At 33.7% G+C, this 20,618-nt stretch overlaps 1 protein-coding gene across 1 annotated transcript; it reads right to left on the bottom strand.

Annotated features, from left to right (window-relative positions):
• Positions 1 to 7,938: 7,938 nt before the first annotated feature.
• LOC129004125 (cilia- and flagella-associated protein 58-like) lies at positions 7,939 to 20,595 on the bottom strand. The gene is made up of 4 exons (XM_054432560.1): positions 20,445 to 20,595; positions 19,090 to 19,317; positions 9,351 to 9,461; positions 7,939 to 8,140 (listed from the first exon to the last, which is right to left on the bottom strand). The coding sequence occupies exons 1-4, from the start codon at positions 20,568 to 20,570 to the stop codon at positions 7,967 to 7,969; spliced, it is 639 nt and encodes a 212-aa protein (XP_054288535.1). The 5' UTR covers positions 20,571 to 20,595; the 3' UTR covers positions 7,939 to 7,966.
• Between the last annotated feature and the right edge of the window lie 23 nt (positions 20,596 to 20,618).

The raw sequence follows: 20,618 nt of genomic DNA, 5'->3' as shown, positions 1-20,618 counted from the left end.
ATATAAGCAAAACATCATCCTACTAATATTATAAATGAGAAAGTTTGGATGTATGGATGTATCCTACTAATATTATAAATGAGAAAGTTTGGATGTATGGATGTATGGATGTATGTTTGTGACAAGTGAGCGCGAAAAATACTGGTCGGATTGGGCTGAAATTTGGCATGATGATAGCTCACATTCCCGATTAACATATAGGCATATTATTATTTCAAAAATCCTTTCGGGCTACGCCCCAGTGGCTCTGGAGTTTCCCATGTTAACCTTATGAGAAATGGAATTATTGAATCTTAACAGCTGTTTCAATTAAACAAGTTGGTTCTGTTCTATGATGTTCAATAGCATTAAAGTTACAAGGATTTGCCAACAGGGTGCAGCACTATTATTTCTTTTACATTTATGACAACAGCTAATTTGCAACCAAAAGGTGAGTGAGCGTAGCGAACGAACTTCAACCTGGAGGCGAGTTAGCGTAGCGAACGAGCTAACCTGAAGGCAAGTGAGCGCAGCGAACGAGCTCCAACCTAAAGGTGAGTGAGCGTAGCGAACAAACTTCAACCAGGACGTGATTGAGCCATGCGAACGAGATAATCTTGAAAATTAAGAAGTTAAACGAGGCAAAGCCCGCGGGTTACAGCTAGTCTACAATATGATTAGAAACACCAAAAGAAAGAAAAATCTAAATCAAGAACACAACAAAGAAAGAAAGAAGAAAGAGAAATTTATTAGTATCCCATTCAATACAACTCTTTAGCAGGACTACAAGAAAAACTTTTCAAAATTCTGAATACAAAATTGGCTTTAAAACAAAAAATAATGCTTTCAGTATGATAACCCTAGTAGCACAAATATATATTAAATACATATGAATAAATATACCGGTATTTAAAATCTATTTTATATATCTCAAGTGTGTATTAATGTCAATTTTATATAATATTTAAAATATATTAAATATTTAAAAAATATGTTTTTGAATCTATTAAATATTAAAAAGATATGTTCCAATAATATATTTTAGTGAATAATATATAAATAAAAAATGTATTTAATATCTCTTCCAAACATCCCATGGGGCCTAAACATAAAAACACAAAATAATAAAGATTTATTATGAAAAACACAATTATCAGTTGAGCAAATTGATTAAATAGTTCATAAAAACAAATTTTGAAAAAATTACTGGATAAAATTTTTTTAGCCCGAATGGGTCTCGAACCTGGGTCCTTCGACTTATGAGCCTCCTACCTTACCTCTGAGCTACTTGTGACTGTTGTTATCATAAGTTTTCAAATGGTGAAAGAGTGGCCCTCAGTTGCAATTGTTGCAATACTTGAAATATTTTTGATACTACAGTATAATGTGATTCTGTTTTGGCATCAAGTAGTTGAGTTGAATAGTGCTGTAGTGAATAGTGAGTAGTCTCCACGAATACAAATACAGTAAACTACAAAAATTAATTTAAATACTATGACAAATATTATGTAATTTATGGCATATGTAAATCAAATAATAATTTTTAGAACGTCATATACAACCGTAATTAGTTTCTTAAAAGGTCGCCAGTTACTAGCACCCTTTTCTAGCCAATCATTCGAGATTTCTATGATCACATTCATTGTCACATATTGCAATTAAAAAAATAAAACCCATCAACACTTTTTTTCGTTTGACCCAAATGTAGTTGTCGAACATGTATACTGCCTCTTAACTATATGCTATTTTTTTCTTTACGTGTATGATAGAGTGACACCATTCAGAGTACATATTATTATTAACTTAATTTTAACGCTTTCACAATAGCAATTATCAAACAAAAAATGCATGTATAAATTGATAGACACTATAAAAAACAAAAAGATGCAAATTATTTATTTGCTAATTATAAAAGATTATAGGCTATATATTCTACAAATATAATATTATTTTATTAATAAAAATATCTGACTTGTTTCAAAATATATTTATAAATAATCTAAATATATAATATAGTTTCAAAAATATTTTATATATATATTTAAAATTTTCTCAACACATAATTTTTTTAAATATTTAATAGGAAAAATATACATATAAAATATGTATATTATAGATTCTATACTTGTTTTATCAATATATATTATGAATCTATTTTATATATTCAAAACTTATATTTAATTTATATTTTGCATTGCTTTTTAGTAATATTTTAAACATATATTTGAATATATCAAACTATTATTAAAGATATATTATATATATATTTTATTCGAGGTTCTATCAAATACAACTTTAAATATATAAAATATTTATAAAATACATATTTGTGCTACTAGGGAACCAGTAACATTACTACAAATAAAGAACATCAAGACATCTATGACAAATCTGGCATATACAAAATTAACTGCACTGATTGTGAACACTTCTACATTGGTCAGACAGGACAGGGCGATCTTTTAAATCTAGATTCAAAGAGCACATTCAAGCTCTTAAGAGTAACAACAGAACATCCATGAAATCAAACTTTTGCTGAACACCTTTTATCGACCAACCACAATTACACAAATTTAAAAAACAACATGAAAATTGTAAAAGTTTTAAACAAAGGAAATCGAATGGATTCAACTGAAGAATATTTCATATACAAGAAGAAAATCTAAAAAATCCAAATCATATTTTAAATAGCCAAATTCCTTCAAGAAACCCAATCTTTGACCAAATTTTAAAATGAAATAATCAGTAACAAAAATGTTTTTCCAAATCCTGTCTAATTCTATAAATCATCTGTATATATAAATTATATTTATTTACAAACAAAAATATAAACAACAGTTAAGTATTTAATGTATTTGAAGTTTGAAAATGGACTTATATCCAAAACATGTCACTTCTTTAAAAAAAAAATAATATTCAGGGTGCTCAGTTGTACTTATTTACTACAATAATTTAATATATACACATATATATATATATATATATATATATATATATATATATTACTAAGTAAATCAAAATACCACAGTACCCTAAAAACATTTTATTTTATATTACTTACATGTTTCGGACATTAATGCCATGATCACAGTATAGTACATAACCTATTAGTTTCTTTTATTTACAAACTATATTAGATATTTCTTGTTAAAGAACAATTAAATTTACGATGGAGACACAAGAAAAGAAGATAAATTTCTTAGACATAACAATTACTAAAGAAAACAATCGACATAATTTCAATATATATATGAAACCTACCCAAACTGACCTAATCAATCCATTTGAGTCAAACCATCCTTGGCAACACAAAATTTCTACATTCAAATCAATGGTATTTAGACTACTTAACATACCAATGTCTAAAGACAACTTTGAAATAGAAAAGAAAACTATAAAAAAAATTGCAGGAACAAATGGATACAAAGAATACCCCCGCCGCAGCAGACATGCAGACTTAGCGAATTTCCATTTGCCTGATTGGATTTAACCTAAAATGTCTCCTTAAAAATATCACATTTATTCCCAATTTAAACAGAATTAGTTTAATGAGTACTTAGGTTTGCTGCAACAGGGGGGGGGGTAAAAAAGTTTTTTTTATGTAAAATATTAAAAGGTACTGTGGTTTAGTAAGAAATTAATGAATTTTCCAAATTTGATCAAAATATGTTCATAAACAAGCAAACAACAACAGTTGACTTATTCTTCATAAGAATAACATGGGAATTTTAAAATTACAATTTTTTGGAATTTTCTCCGTAACAATTAGGCGCATAATAATGCTTCAATATACTAAATTATTTGTTTTTTTAAGCTCTACAAAATGGTTTAAAAAGAAATTGTGAAATTTTGTGTTTTTAGGGTCAAAAATGGGAAAAACCTATTTTTACCCCATAAAACCCCCCATAAACCCCCGTTCCCATAGTCCGATCATGCTGGTTCGCGAACTCATTCAAGTTAATCCCGCCTTACACCTTCAAACCAAATTTGATCAAAATCGGACAAAAATTACTCAAGTTATCGTGCGGATGGACACATATATATATATATATATATGGATATATAAAAATTTGAACGAATGGTGTTTTTGGCCTCTGGGGACATCAAAATGAAAAAGTAAATCGGTCCCGGGCTTAGGTCTTACCATGAGACCTATGGTAATAGCTACTTCCCTATAGGGAAATTCGCTAAAAAATGATTGAAAAATTAATAAAAAATGAAAATACCCCCGCCGCAGCAAACCTGCCAACTAAGCGAATTTCCATTTGGCTGAATTGGTTTTTTAATTGATCTATTTAAATAACATTAGGTTTAACGAGTACCTAGGTTTGCTGCTACAAGGAAACTAATAAAGTAGTGTGTTTTTAGTAAAATATTTATAGCTTACTATAAATAAATAAATTTGCCAAGTTTGATCAAAACATATCCATAAACAAGCAAACTACAACATTTAACAATATTCTCCATAAGAATAACATGGGAATTTTAAATTTACCATTTTTTTAGTTTTCTCCGTAACCAATAACCGTACAAAAACACTTTGATATACTGAATTGTTTGTTTTTTTTAAGCTCTTTAAGGTGGTTTGGAGAAAAATTGGGAAATTTTGTATTTTGAGGGTCAAAAGTGAGAAAAACCAATTTTTACCCCATAAAACCCCCCATAAAACCCTGTTCCCATGGTCCGATCATGCTGGATCGCGAACTCGTTTAAGTTTATCCCGCCTTACACCTTCAAACCAAATTTCATCAAAATCGGATAAAAATTACTCAAGTTATCGTGTTCACGGACACATATATATATATATATATATATACATATATAAAAATTTGAACGAATGGTGTTTTTGGCCTCTGGGGACATCAAAATGAAAAAGTAAATAGGTCCCGGGCCTAAGTCTTACCATGAGACCTACGGTAATAGCTACTTCCCTATAGGGAAATTCGCTAAAACGAAAAGAATGAAAGTAGAAGAACAAGTAAACGTAAAGAAAGAAATTATATGTATTCCATTCAGCTCATCCTTAAACAAAACCTTAAGAAAGACATTACCGAACTCAAAATTTAAACTAAGTTTTAAAACAAGGAATAACGCTTTTAACATAATTCAAAAAAGAACAAATCAGAGACCCAACCCCCCAAATGTATATAAGAAATCGGGAATTTACAAATTATCATGTAACAACTGTGAAAAGTACTATATTGGTCAAACAGGTCGAACATTCAAAGTCAGGTACAAAGAGCATATACAGGCAATAAGATCAAACAATATGACAACACAAAAATCCTCATAGGCCGAACATATACTTCAGACCGACCATACATACTCAGAAATGAATAAAAATATGCACATTCTGGACGTTGAAAATAAAGGTGAAAAAATGAATGCAAAAGAAGACTTTTATATTTATACTCATCATATTAATGACAAAGACAATTTATTTACTAAACTTGACACAAATTCCAAATCAAAACGTAATATTCAATGAAATTATAAATCTTAAAGAAAACACCTCCTTCCCTTAACAAAAAAATTATCCCCTGTTCTTTAACAAGAAATATATCTAATAATGTTTGTAAATAAAAGAAACTACAGTAATAGGTTATGTACTATACTGTGATCATGGCATTAATGTCCGAAACATGTAAGTAATATAAAATAAAATGTTTTTAGGGTACTGTGGTATTTTGATTTACTTAGTAACATTTTAAAGTAGCCCTCATTGATGTATACAATAACAATATATATATATATATATATATCTACTAGCAGAGTACCCGTCCTTCGTACGGGATTGGCATGTAATAGCTATTTACATTACAAGTGTAGTAAGAGCGTTTTTACTTCACGCAGGTGAATGTTTGGGTTGGGGTCATTGTATTTAGGGGTAGCAGACCCCTAAGGTCAAAATTTTCAAAACTGACCATAATTATTGTAGCCCTTCTCATATCAAAACAAGTTGCCGCAAACTGATTTCAAATATCTCAAATAGTCAAAAGGTTAAAGAGGGTGAAAGTTAATTTTTGGCCGCCCTCATGGTCGTTTGGATTTGAAACGTTTTAGGGCGCCATTTTGTTATTAGTGAGCCGATTTTGGTTATCTTTACGTCAATGTTTATGTTTCATCAAGACCTGTAAAATGATACCAAAATTGACTATACCTGTCATTTGGAAATTTTGAGCTACCCCCTACCCTAAGCCCTAAGGGCAAAGTTTTCAAAATTGACCATATTTATTGTAGCCCCTCATATCTAAGAATGTTGCCGCAAACCGATTTCAAATATCTCAAATGGTTGAAAAGTTAAGGAGGGTGCAAGTTAATTTTCAGCCACCCTGTATGAGTGAAAATTTAAAAACGTACGTTTTCAGGAAAAGCACTTTGCAATTTTTTCCCCCTTTTTTCAAAACTTTTATTATTTTTTTTATTTTATTAACATTTTAAGTTTCATAAAATGTCCATGGTAACGCAATATCTTTGGTAGTTTTTTTTTTTAAAAGAGCATCTTTAGTGGAAAAACACAAAATCCTGTCACGACCATAACAGACGTTTAAATGAATATTAAAAATAGTTAATATTATTTTTATAACTATGTTTTGCTATAAACTAATTTACTTTTATGACCATTATACAATAAAAAGGTCACTGAGCTTTTGGTATATTTGGTCTTTCTAGAAAAAAATAAAAAAAACTCAAAAAATTGAAAAAAGCCAATAAAATCTTTTTAAGTATGTATAACTCTGAAAAAACTTACCTGAGACCCGAAAAATCGTTATGTTTGTATAGAGATGTGCTTCTTTTGTGTATAAAACATTGAAATATGACGATATTTTAAATTTTGAAATTGTTATGATAGAAATCATAAACGTGATGGTCAGGGACAAGCGGTACGGTCGTCAATTTTCTAAAATAATCTAAATCTTTCTAAACAATCCTTCAATTATACTGTTAGTTATAATAAAAATATGTGTTTCAATTGAACTAAACTGTTCAATTTATAATTATATTAAAGTTATTGTCAACAAGGAATCAATTGAGGTAATTCTATTTAGTAATAATAAATAGAAAAAACCCGCGATGGTCGTGAAACTTTGGTCGTGAAATTACGTGTTATTTGGCTCTGTTCTGGCGGTAGCCCTGCACCTCATGTTCGAGGATACAAAGTGGACTTCTAGATTAATCTAGCAATTGAAATATCTTATAAACAAAAATTAACACCATGTCTACTTCATCGAATGACTACGTACGGTCATAGACACACCAAAATTACAAAAAAACACAATCTTTCCTTTATTAATCTTGTAATTCATCCTTTCAACTCGAAACGACCGGTACTAAAATCCTGACGTACACCCCGAACTAGTCTCTAAAACCAAATGACTCCATCGACGCCAGGCTTGCCACTGTCGTGCTCCAAAGTAGAAAATGTTTCCCAAATGGTCGTGACGCCAAATCGAGGGACAGACTTATTTTGTCATGGTAGTCTGTTTGCAATGATAATTAAATTATAATATGCTCCTTTTTTGTAAGTTTAATAACCATTGATGACATAAAAATATGGCTTTATATATTTCGGCATGAATAATTAGTCTAAAAACAGCGTGAAAGTTGGAAAATGTACCCTAGGGACACGTCATGGTCGTGAATTTTGAGACTTTAAAAATATGAAAAAAATACCTAGAACCTATTTAAAACCAAATAAATGTGTGTAACATGTTGCCCCCGTCCCAAAAAATATTAAAACACATAATAATAAACTACAAATCCAGTATCTACGCAGTAAAAGGCCAGGGACATGAAAACGTACGTTTTTAAATTTTCACTCGTATACGAGATCCCTGCATTTTTTACGTTTAGTTGAACTCTCCTATGAATATAGATCAAATATTATTCCAAGGAGGTATCCAATGACAAAAACATTCTTCAGTAGTTTATGGGCTATTAATTTTTCTGTACCAATATATAAATGTACAAAACCATTTTTTGTTGTTTATATAGAACTGTTAGATATGTTAAATCCTCCACCCATGAATCTTGATTTACATGGCAAAGGTGGCAATTCTTTTCCTTTTGAGTCCAGTCCATTAAAACTCTTTGAATTAACAACTTTATTTGATTTTTTCATATCACTCATCTTCAGTTTAAACTTCTCAACTTGCTTTTTCTGAAAAAAAGAGAAAAAAACAATACATTGTTCAAAGTAAGAAAGCTACATTTGATGAAAATGAACTTTGATTTGAACATAATATGTTTTGAAAAAATAACTAGGCCTAGATAAATCTAAATTTAAATTATCTCTATCGAAATACATGGTTTTGTTTTGTCTGAAGCTTTGCTCACATTTATATCTCTAAATTAGTGTCAAAACATTGAACAATAATAATATTATTTGAAAATGCTTTATTTAAGCTAAAAATAAAACCTTTTCCTACAATTACCTAACAATGTACATGTTCTCTCACTGATTTGAGAAAGCAAAGTGGCAAATTCGCTCATCAGTGAGACAATGTTAACATTGTCCCACTCTAATTACTTTGTCTCACTCACTCCAGATTTGCAACGTGAAGGCACGAAATAGTGAGCGCGTAACATGCAGACAAGGTCGTATGCGCGCGAAATACGTTGGCAGCACTGGCTGTAAATCAGCTGGTCAGCTGTTATACTGTTGTATCATTAAATGTAATATTAAAAGTTCACTTCTGTGTAAAAATATGTCACGTTTCTTTACCAATTTATTTGTTTTATGGTATCTGTAGGAAAAATATAATGCCCAACTCGAATGCAAAGTGCAATTGCCTCACTCGAGAAACCATTCCTCACTCGCCTACGGCTTGTGAGTAAGTATTTCTCTCGAGTGAGTCAATTGCTCACATTGCTCACTAGTTGCACAAATAACTATAGACCTGGATCAAAGACCTAAATCAAAGTGTAAAAAACAAATAACCATACGTGAGTACACCAATTGTGAGTACAAAAGCCATCTTTGTGTTAAGAAACTTAAGTTAAAGCATAAGTTAAGGACGCTTAAGTTAAAGTAACTCAACAATATAAGCCTGAAAGTTTGGATAAACAAATTAAAATTCTCAGAGAAGTAATTTCTTTGTTAACACGTTAGCTGCGCATGACGCGTAATCTCATCACTGCTAGTGCTTCTTAGTGGCGGGCGATGAGTATACTTGTCAAAGCACCATTATAAACTATTTGTCCACTGTGAGTTTAGCCATTGCTGTGAGACGTTGTTTTATTTGCCGCTCAACGTGTTAACATGGCCCAGAGACTTCTTTTTTTGGTTGTGGGCAAGGATTATTACTTTTTACTTTTAAACTGAACTCAAGGCACCATTCAATTTAGGGCTGTTAACGAACTAATATTACCTGTTCATAGTATTTTTCCTTCCAGGTTATTATTTCATTGCTTGACTTTTCCAGTTCTGCTTTTAGTTCGTTTATTTGATCCATCCTCATTTCAATATCTCCAAGAAGATACTGAAAATTATTTAGGGTTAGGTAAGTCTACATACAATATAAATATACCCTACCGGTGACTTAATAATACAAACACAAAATATGGATATTTTTGGTCAGCTGCACCCTACACATAGCCACGTGTAGTATTACATGTGTAATTAATTAATCATTAATATTAATTTCTTTGTGTGTTTTCTCCTACAATGTTTGTTAATGCCCCTAATAATATGTTATCAGTTATTTAAAATGTTTCTCCTTGTTAATATGTATTATTTTATCTAATTTTTTCAATGTTATATAATATCCCATCACCCCACAGAAATGTCACCCTATTTGATGTTACAATATGAAATTTCAATGTCAATTCCTTATAACAAATAATATATCGTTGTAAGAAAATTGCAATATAATAAAATTTTATTTATAGTATTATTTTCAAAATTAGTGCATTTACTAAAGTTCAAAGTGAGGAATTGTTAAGCTAAACGAACAGCGGGCTTTTAACATTATACCATAAAGATTGTGGTGGAAACAACTAAAATAAACACTAGCTGACCAGAACAGGTTAGATGATTTTTATGCCCCTGGAATTTTACCCCCTGGGCAAATATGACGTCACAAACCACGGGGTAAAATTCCGGCTGCAAACTTTTGAGTTTCGCGACATCAGTTTGATGGATTAAATGCGGAGTTAAACGTATATTTTCACAGTTGTGAATTTAATCAGAAATACATCAAATTATAAAAACCTTGAGTGTACGGGCCGGAATTTAATTTTACCCCCAGACTTTTACCCCCTTCATGAGGTCAGCTCAAAATGTACAGCCCAAATCTTTACGCCCGGAATTTTACCCCCTGGCCAGATTTATAAATGAGTGATAATGGACAATCATTTAAGACAAATTGAGAGACTTATATGCTGATATGGTATTATGTACTGATGAAGAAGATGTCGACAATCCCGATATTTATCATGGATCAGACCACGAAAGTGATGTGAAGTGTTTTTGTAAAACTTGTTTAAACAATCCAGGACGTCATATGGGCAAATGTTTAGAAAAATACCACTAAGAGAAAAAATCAAAGAATATTAAAAGAGAACTTTCAACTTGTTGTTTGTACGAGTGACAATATACCTAAATTTTACACGTTTAGTAAATAAGTAAATTATATCACTTTTCATGTTCAAACAAATATATGTTTATATTCAATATCTTATTTGTTTTTTTTTTTATTAAATAAAACAATAGTGACAATATGCCTACATTTTACTCGTTTAGTAAATATGTAATGGAAAGTAAATAAAAGAAACGTCTTATAACACTTAAAACATACATTTACGCTTATACTGCTACTCACAAGACGGTAAATATACAAAACAAGTAAGTTAAGTAAGTGTAAAGTAAGTGTAAGTGGAGTAAGTGTAAGTGGTGATCGATTTCGATTGGACACTCCAATCATCATCAGACCCAATAGGCGAATGACAAGAATCTTAATGGCGTCCCTACTTATACCCTATTGGCTACCGGAAGCACCGGCCAATACATACAATACAATACAATATTCTTTATTGTTAATTCGTCAAGAATTACAATAGTGTCAATACAATAGTGAATTGTACATGTTCATTTCCATAAAATTCCTTTATTGAGTAGAAGGGTCTTGCGATTAGCCACTTCTTCAACTCCTGGTGTAGCTTGTTGCCAGTCAGGTCTCTCAGGTAGTCAGGTAGATGGTTCCTCAGCTTGCAGCCGGTGTAGGAAGGTTTTTTCTCCCAAAGAGTTGTTCGGTGAACTGGTAGTGCAAATTTGGAGCCATGACGGGTGTTGTAGTGGTGCAGGTCTCGGTTTTTTTGGGAGGTTTATTTCATTCACATACTTTATAGATTCAAGTATGTAGAGAGACACCACTGTGAGGATTCCTAGGTTTGCGAATGCTAGTCTGCAAGTCTGTGGTGGGACAAGGTTGGCGAGGGCTCTTATGGCTTTCTTTTGAAGGACAAGAATTCTCATATTTTTTGTTGAAGTTCCTCCCCACACTGTCAAGCCATATCTAAGATGCGACTCTACCAGTGCGAAGTAAGCTGTTTTGGCCACGGAGAGTCCGCCTATGTAGTTTATTCTTCTGACGACATATATTCCAGTACTGATTTTTTTGCTTAAGTGGTTGATGTGCTCTTTCCATGTTAGTTTGTTATCAAGGATAACACCGAGAAATTTGGTGTGGTTTTCTATTGTTACATCCTCTAATTGAGGGACTATGTATTTTTTCTTACTGAAATTCAGGGTTGTAGTTTTTGATATTTTTGACATTTTTATAAGTATAACTGGAATCAAAATGTATTTGTTCATTAATCAACTTATTTCTATTTTTACATTATATGTTATTATATGTTTTAAGTGTTATAAGACGTTTCTTTTATTTACTTTCCGTAAATTTAATAACACGTACAATGCTGATCAAGAAGTTATTAAATATGTAAGTTATGTCACTTTTAATTTCAAACAAATGTATGTTTATATTCAAAATCTTATTTTTTTTTTATAAATAAAACAAATAAGATATTGAATATGAACATACATTTGTTTGAAAATGAAAAGTGATACAGTATAACTTACGTATGTACTAAACGTGTAAAATTTAGGTATTTGGTCACTCATAAAAACAACAAGTTGAAAATGATTTTTTAATCTTCTTTGATTTTTTTCTCTTAGTGGTATTTTTCTAAACATTCTCCCATATGAAGTCCTGGATTGTTTAAACAAGTTTTACAAAAACACTTAGCATCGCTTTCGTTGTCTGATCCATAATAAATATCGGGATTGTCAACTATCGTCAGTATAAAATTACAATTCTTTTATTTATTATTTTATTTTTGCTACAAAATACTGGGACGGGTGGCGTCGTCCTGTAATCCAGCTACTAGGAGGTCACGAATTGTGGATATTTATAGGCATTCACTGTGGATGCGATACTCCCTGGTGTAGATTAACGTCCGCACGGTTGAGTACTACGACTATCCGCAGTACTGTCCTGGTAATTAGACCAATTCGTATATACCAAAAGCAAAAATGTGGTTTGGATTCCACTATAAACTGTAGGTCCCTTAGTTGCCATTATAGCTGTATGGACTATTAATTAACAGCTGTGTCTAAGGAATATGTCGGCCTTAGCAAGGCCACACTGAAAAAACAGGCCGTAATGCTTGTGAAGCATGACGTCACGATAGAAGACGGCTATGACGCAGTTTGCCGTTTGTGATCAGCTGCTTGTTTTAATCTTTCCTTGGAAAATAAATAAATAACTACCCCTTGTCATGAGTACTCATAAGGTTAACATGGGAAACTCCAGAGCCACTGGGGCGGAGCCCTATTGACGGATCTGCACCAAACTTCACACAAACCATCCTTGAATAATGCTTAATAATGCCTGAAAGTTTCATTACAATCTGTCGAGCGGTTTTGGAGTCCATAAAGGACAAACATACAAATATACAAACATACATTGGATTTCATATATATAGACTAGCTGTTGTACCCGTGCTTTGCAACGGGAAGTGGACACAAAATAGAAACATTTTAATCTTTATCCCTTGCATATAATAGTTACACATCTGCCAACACTTTTAGAAACAAAATTCAACTTTTATGGCCTTAATAGAAACGTTTAAGTTATGACTTTTAAATCTGGTAAGTAGTGGATACCACCATTTTGGTTTTGATTAATTTTAAATCTTGTGTAGGCTGATATGAGAAAAACTGACCAAATCTTCGAGTAAAACTTTGACATACATGATTTACCAGATTTACCTTCATCTCCCTTAATTACCCATCTTTTAATTTATTATTGACATTTTAAATTTCAATTTTGAAGTTGCAAAAATACTAATTACTAGTAGTACGCTTATTCTGCGCGTAAAAGGATGAGTGAACATGAGCACAATAATGAAAGAGTTTACCCACACCTAGCACACATACCGGGGTCACTGGTGTACACAATAGTGTTATTTGTATGGGCAAATCAACCCATGAGTCGGGGCAAATAATGGTGAGTTGGTGACTCAAGTCGGTAGCGTCACGCGAACTTCGGGCCCAAGGCAGCGATGTCGTGAGTTCGGATCCTGGTCACTGCCACTAAATTTTATCAGTACAGTTCACCTTTGTACTGTACCGGCTCACCAATTGCTTTGCTGTAAACGATCCACGCACGGGCGAGGTTAAAAGAGGCTGGACCAACCTCTTAAAAAAAACCAAATCTCAGTCAACAACAATCCTAACTTCTCGTACATTAATTAACCAAAGTCATTGGTAATATACGTAATGTATTTCCTGTTTCCCTCTCTTCTCATAGCATTTTATTATTGCAGATACGTTAATCTAACTGCCACAAAGGGTTCCCACACTCCGGACTCCTCGCCTCGACTACTTCCATCACCGCTTCCTTCGTCGTGGACCTGTTTCCCTCCCTTCCCATAGCATTTTCGATTTGCAGTTACACGAATCTAACTAACACAAAGAGTTCCCACACTCTGGACTGTTCACCTTGACTACTTCCTTTACCACTTCCTGCGTCATGGACCTGTTTCCCTCTCTTCTCATAGCATTTTATTATTGAAGATACATTAATCTAACTGTCACAAAGGGTTCCCACACTCCGGACTCCTCGCCTCGACTACTTCCATCACCGCTTCCTTCGTCGTGGACCTGTTTCCCTCCCTTCCCATAGCATTTCCGATTTGCAGTTACACGAATCTAACTGCCACAAAGGGTTTTTACACTCCAGAATGCTCACCTCGACTACTTCCATTACCACTTCCTACGTCGTGGACCTGTTTCCCTCACTTCCTATAGCATTTTAGTATTGCAGGTATATTAATCTAACTATCACAAAGGGTTTCTACACTCCGGACTGCTCGCCTCGACTACTTCCATTACCACTTCCTACGTCGTGGACCTGTTTTCCTCCCTTCCTATAGCATTTTAGAATTGCAGTTACACTAATCTAACTGTCACAAAGGGTTTCTACATTTCAGAATGCTCGCCTCGACTACTTCCATTACCACTTCCTACGTCGTGGACCTGTTTCCCTCCTTTCCTATATTATTTTAATATTGCAGTTACATTAATCTAACTGTCACAAAGGGTTTCTACACTCCGGACTGCTCGCCTCGACTACTTCCATTACCACTTCCTACGTCGTAAACCTGTTTCCCTCCCTTCCCATAGCATTTTAGAATTGCAGTTACACTAATCTAACTGTCACAAAGGGTTTCTACACTCCAGAATGCTCGCCTCGACTACTTCCATTACAACTTCCTACGTCGTGGACCTGTTTCCCTCCCTTCCTATAGCATTTTAGTATTGCAGGTATATTAATCTAACTGTCACAAAGGGTTTCTACACTCCGGACTGCTCGCCTTGACTACTTCCATCACCGCTTCCTACGTCGTGGACCTGTTTCCTTCCCTTCCTATAGCACTTTAGTATTGCAGGTATATTAATCTAACTGCCACAAAGGGTTTCTACACTCCGGACTGCTCGCCTTGACTACTTCCTTTACCGCTTCCTACGTCGTGGACCTGTTTCCCTCCCTTCCTATAGCATTTCATTATGGCAGATACATTAATCTAACTGGCACAAAGGGTTCCCACACTCCGGAATGCTCGCCTTGAAAACTTCCTTCACTACTTCCTAAGTGTCGTGAACCTGTTTCCCTCCCTTCCCATAGCATTTTTAGAATTGCAGATACATTATTCTAATTGTCACAAAGGCTTCCGACACTCCGGACTGCTCACATTGACTACTTCCTTCACCACTTCCTACGTCGTGGACCTGTTTCCCTCCCTTCCTATAGCATTTTATCATGGCAGATACATTAATCTAACTGCCACAAAGGGTTCCCACACTCCGGAATGCTCGCCTTGACTACTTCCTTCACCACTTCCTACGTCGTGGACCTGTTTTCCTCCCTTCCTATAGCATTTTAGAATTGCAGTTACACTAATTTTAACTGTCACAAAGGGTTTCTACATTTCAGAATGCTCGCCTCGACTACTTCCATTACCACTTCCTACGTCGTGGACCTGTTTCCCTCCTTTCCTATATTATTTTAATATTGCAGTTACATTAATCTAACTGTCACAAAGGGTTTCTACACTCCGGAGTGCTCGCCTCGACTACTTCCATTACCACTTCCTACGTCGTAAACCTGTTTCCCTCCCTTCCCATAGCATTTTAGAATTGCAGTTACACTAATCTAACTGTCACAAAGGGTTTCTACATTCCAGAATGCTCGCCTCGACTACTTCCATTACCACTTCCTACGTCGTGGACCTGTTTCCCTCCCTTCCTATAGCATTTTATCATGGCATTTACTTTAATCTAACTGCCACAAAGGGTTCCCACACTCCGGAATGCTCGCCTTGACTACTTCCTTCACCACTTCCTAAGTGTCGTTAACCTGTTTCCCTCCCTTCCCATAGCATTTTTAGAATTGCAGATACATTATTATAATTGTCACAAAGGCTTCCCACACTCCGGACTGCTCACTTTGACTACTTCCTTCACCACTGCCTACATCGTGGACCTGTTTCTCTCCCTTCCCATAGCATTTTTAGAATTGCAGATACATTATTCTAACTGTCATAAAGGCCCCCCACACTCCGCAGCGCTCGCCTTGACTACTTCCTTCACTATTTCCTTCACTACTTCCTACATCGTAGACCTGTTTCCCTATCTTTCCATAGCATTTAAGTATTACAGATACGTTAATTTAACAGTCATAAAGGGTTTCCGTACTCCTTTCTTTTCATTGCTCACCTTTCCGCTTTCTTTACTACTCTCTACGTCGGGGACCTGTCCCCCCCCCCTTCGCATAGCATTTTAGTATAAAAATATACCAACATTTTTGAATATTTAATATTCAATGCCAACATTAAATTGAATAATGTAAAAAGCTGCTTTGTTCTAAATACATACATACCTATATACTTTTAATTAAAAGGCGAAATTCTAATACTGAACATAAACGGTATATAACTGCCGACTAATATTGTTAAGTTCAATTTATTATCATGAAAGTTGTGAGATTTAATTAGCTTAAATAACATTATTCTGAAAGCTGTGAAATTATAATGATATATATTCATAGACGCCAAACTGTTTACTCCATGAATGAAAGAGCTTAGAGTAAAAGCCGTTCTCTCTGTCTTAAGTAGACAACAAAATTGTTGGTCGCAAAACGTAAACAAATAAAAAGAAGAAGAAGGTAGCTCCTAATGTTATTCTTATGGGACAAATTTAAAAATGTTTTTTAAGTATTTTATAATTACTACTGAGCGGAATCGTCTAGAATTTTAATGGTGTCTTTACACTGGTGTCATAACTATTTGTGCAAAATTTGAACGCTATAAGTGCAACGGTTCTTGAGTTTTAGGTGCGAACACACACACACACACACATACTCCAGCGGACAACTTTTCTCCGACTCCGCTATACACGATACATAGATTCGTTCACTTCGTTCACTCATCTATTAAATTTAAATATCTTTATATTAAACTCTTCTCTATATTAAATCACAAATCCTTTCATCTTCAGTTTTTTTCACTCACAATAAATCAAAACTAAGTCAGCTGTTATAAACTTTATAAATATTGCTGTGCCTTATCAATACAGTCTTTTGAAATATTAAAGAAACTATATCTATAGGTACTATAAAAAAATTCAAACTAATAATTTAGCATTAAAGACAGCAGACAAAACTAATATGATTATCAAAGCATCAAGGACTAAAAAATGTAATAGCAAATACAGTATATGTTTCATTGCCTCTCTGATTCTACTACCTATACAAAAATATCAACAACAACTTAATATACAAACCAGTTCTTTTAATCAGTTCCATCGTCCATTGCCTTTACATTTTCACACTTACCATTAAGAAAACATAGTAACATATATTTCATTGATTTTAGAAACAAAAGAACTCTGTGTACTGCTTAGCGTTATGATATTTTCCTTGGTTTAATTTAATCAGTGGTGTGGCAAAACACAAATAATAAATGTATCAAATAGAGTAAATGTGAACTGAAAGCTATGTTAAGATAAAATAAGAGTAGTTTGTATTACCATCTGATAATTAAATATAGTTACACATATACAACAGATTTTAGAAAACAAAAATCAACGACAATTTAGTTATTGATGATATTCTTTAGTTTAATTTAAGCATAGGTTTAGCAAAACACAATAACTTAATTTACCTAAATACAAATAAAAAACAATGTGATGTGCAAGTTATGTTAAGTTAATCTAACACATGTGAAGCAGTTAGAATTTATTTAAAGTAGCCTCCAAATTCATACAAAACATCTATACATTGTAATTTTCATACTGTTTCCATGAAAACATATCAATAACATTATTTTCACTTATGATTATTAACTTAAGACGCTTTAAAAAAATCCAAAGCAGAGCCAGAGTTGATACAGCAACGGTTATAAAATCTTTTTTTTTCTATAATCATTGACATAGTTTTAGAATAAATAATCCATGATGAAAGGTTAGCTTAAAATAAACCTACCTCATATTTATGGAAAATATTATATTTAATTTCTTTGTATCAGCTGTCTGAAATTGTGAAATATGCAGTTTAGCAGTTCTTCTTGTTTATATTTAAATGTCAAAGCAAATGTAAACAAACATTGTTAGTGTTCTCATCACAGCCATGGAGACCAATCAATATTTACTTTTAAAATGTTCACCTCAGAACTTTTAAAGCCAAAGGGGCAAAGCCTACGGTCAGTATCGAAATGTGAATAGTCCTATAATGGTCCTTGGTATGGTAGCTATATTTTTGTAAAATTTAAGCCCAGTTGGTTAAGTAGTTTTTGCACCTATTAGTAATACACATACAGACAGACACCATTAGATTTTTATATAATAGTATAGATATAGATTACGTCATTGCCGTCTTCTATCGTGACGTCATGCTTGACGAGCATTACGGCCTGTTTTTTTAGTGTGGCCTTGGCCTTAGTCACTAACAAGACTACAAGATCGCGCCACTCATCCTACACTCATCTCCATTCATACTTGGCTTAAAATACCTACTTAGTATGGTCGCCATTTCATTGAAAAGTATTAAAGAATTACAATTTAAATCCCCTGTGCTAACATTGCAGGATTTCAGTGAAAACAATTCTGAACTGCCGGGAGTGAGCCGCCATGATAAATGCTGAGGGGGGCGAAGGCCTTGGACTTGGCCAGTCCTGCTGACCTTTCAATCGCAAAAGGTTAAATAATATTGTAGAGTCTGAAAGCCTAATTTAAATCACACAAAAATGGTTTCTTAGTTGTTTCCAAATGAGCAACTTTAATCTTAAGCACAAGCATTCAACGGAGTACAGCTTAGTCACAATGCCCATTTTACAAGTATATGGAGGTCACTTTGGATTGAACTTTCAGCTTTAGGAGGTTCCCATTTCCACCACCTTTTTGGGTCTGAATTAGGAACTCAACGCAAAAGTTCTGCCTACCACTACTATGTCCCAAGTATTCTCCCCCTAAAACTACATGTTTGAGGCAATGTCTAAAATTATTGAGTCCATAATTGCTGTCTTATAGTTTTTCCTAGAGGCGTTTACCTTGAGCCTCTTCTCTGTTAGGGAAAGTCTATTCTTGCAACTCTCCGCTCTATCTCGCTCAGGCTGCTCGTGCTGGTAGCGAGCCAATGTTGTCTCCAGGTGAGCGTGTTTACGCTCCATCTCAACACATCGCTCCTCCATCAACACTAGTGCGTTGCCTTGCTCTAAGATACGCTTCTGCTGCATCTTTACTTTCTGCACCAACTCCATCTTCGATGGATCTGAACCCTGGACAATGGAAATATCATTTGAGCTCAATATATATATACTATATATTTAATAATATAAAAACCGATGTGATTCAATAAACTAATGAAAGTCAATTAGAATATTAAGAAGAAATAAAAATTACAACAAACACTTTGTATGGGTACCTCTGAGGAAAATACATATTGTACTGGAAAAGTGTTTGTGAATCAAAGTTTTTTATAAATATTAGGAATATTATTTATGGACAACTGTATAACATACATAGGATTTTTATATAGGATTCTTGGAAAAAACAGAATGGGGGTACAGGAGTTCTGTCCCCATGTGTTTCAACCCCAATGCACCACTGCCGTATAACGTTTCCATAACAGATAACTAAAACAACTTACAAACACTGTATTTAATTTGCATAAATATGCAATGGTTTATCTAATATCTACCAAAGACGACGAGTTATATAGCATCAGTGGCAGTTCTAGGACCTCAACAAGGGGTAAAGGGGGGGGGGGGGTATATGGGTCCTCTTCCAAAATTTTTGTATTTTTAAAGAATTTCAGTGACTTTTTAAAGTCATTTTTAAAGTCTAGAACTGTGTCCTAAAGTCTCTGTTACGTTTTTATGACAAAATGTATAGTTAAATAATTTATATTTTTATGGTCCAATGGGGGGAGGGCTTTAGCCCGGCCCTATAGCTCCTTGGAACTGCCACTGTGTAGCATAGATCTACAACAATCACAAATCACTTTTAAAGTGAACTTAAGAAAGCTACTTTGCTTCTCATACTCAAACAAGATTGACCCTTTTTTAAACTAGAGCCGTTTCAGTTTAGTTCCTAAAATTAAAAAGCTTTACTTAACAGCATTGTTTTACTTAACAACACGAGTAACAGACAAAGGAGGTTCAAGGATTGCGAGAAAAGAAATAAAATTAAAATTCTAACGCTTCAAACTTCAACAAATCACCTGTTAAGGCCAATTAAATGAGGGTTATAAAATAAACAAAAACATTAACATAACCTTTCTTAGAAGTTATGAGTAATGATTGTTAATTATTAAAAAGCTGTTATAGGTAAAGTAGGGTAAACTAGGTAAACTACTATTTCACTATGAAATAATTCACTGTGGGGACGTATACATTATGCCTACCTCAAGTTTACGCCAGCGATGGGTGTTGAGGGGATTTTGTAGCTCCTCCTCAAGAGCTCTTGCTTTCACCCTCTCCTTGTTAAGCTCTTTCTCCACGTGGTGAATCTCCGTGCGGAGATCTGCCATGTTGTTGAGCGAGCGAGTCAATACGTCCTTTTCCAAACTGTTCACAAC

Source organism: Macrosteles quadrilineatus, unplaced genomic scaffold (assembly GCF_028750875.1).
Source record: "Macrosteles quadrilineatus isolate MER2022 unplaced genomic scaffold, UCM_ALF_1.0 Scaffold_9__3_contigs__length_116548681, whole genome shotgun sequence".
Taxonomy (NCBI): domain Eukaryota; kingdom Metazoa; phylum Arthropoda; class Insecta; order Hemiptera; family Cicadellidae; genus Macrosteles; species Macrosteles quadrilineatus.
Note: the sequence above shows the minus strand (reverse complement) of the source record. Positions and strands in the feature narration are given on the sequence as shown.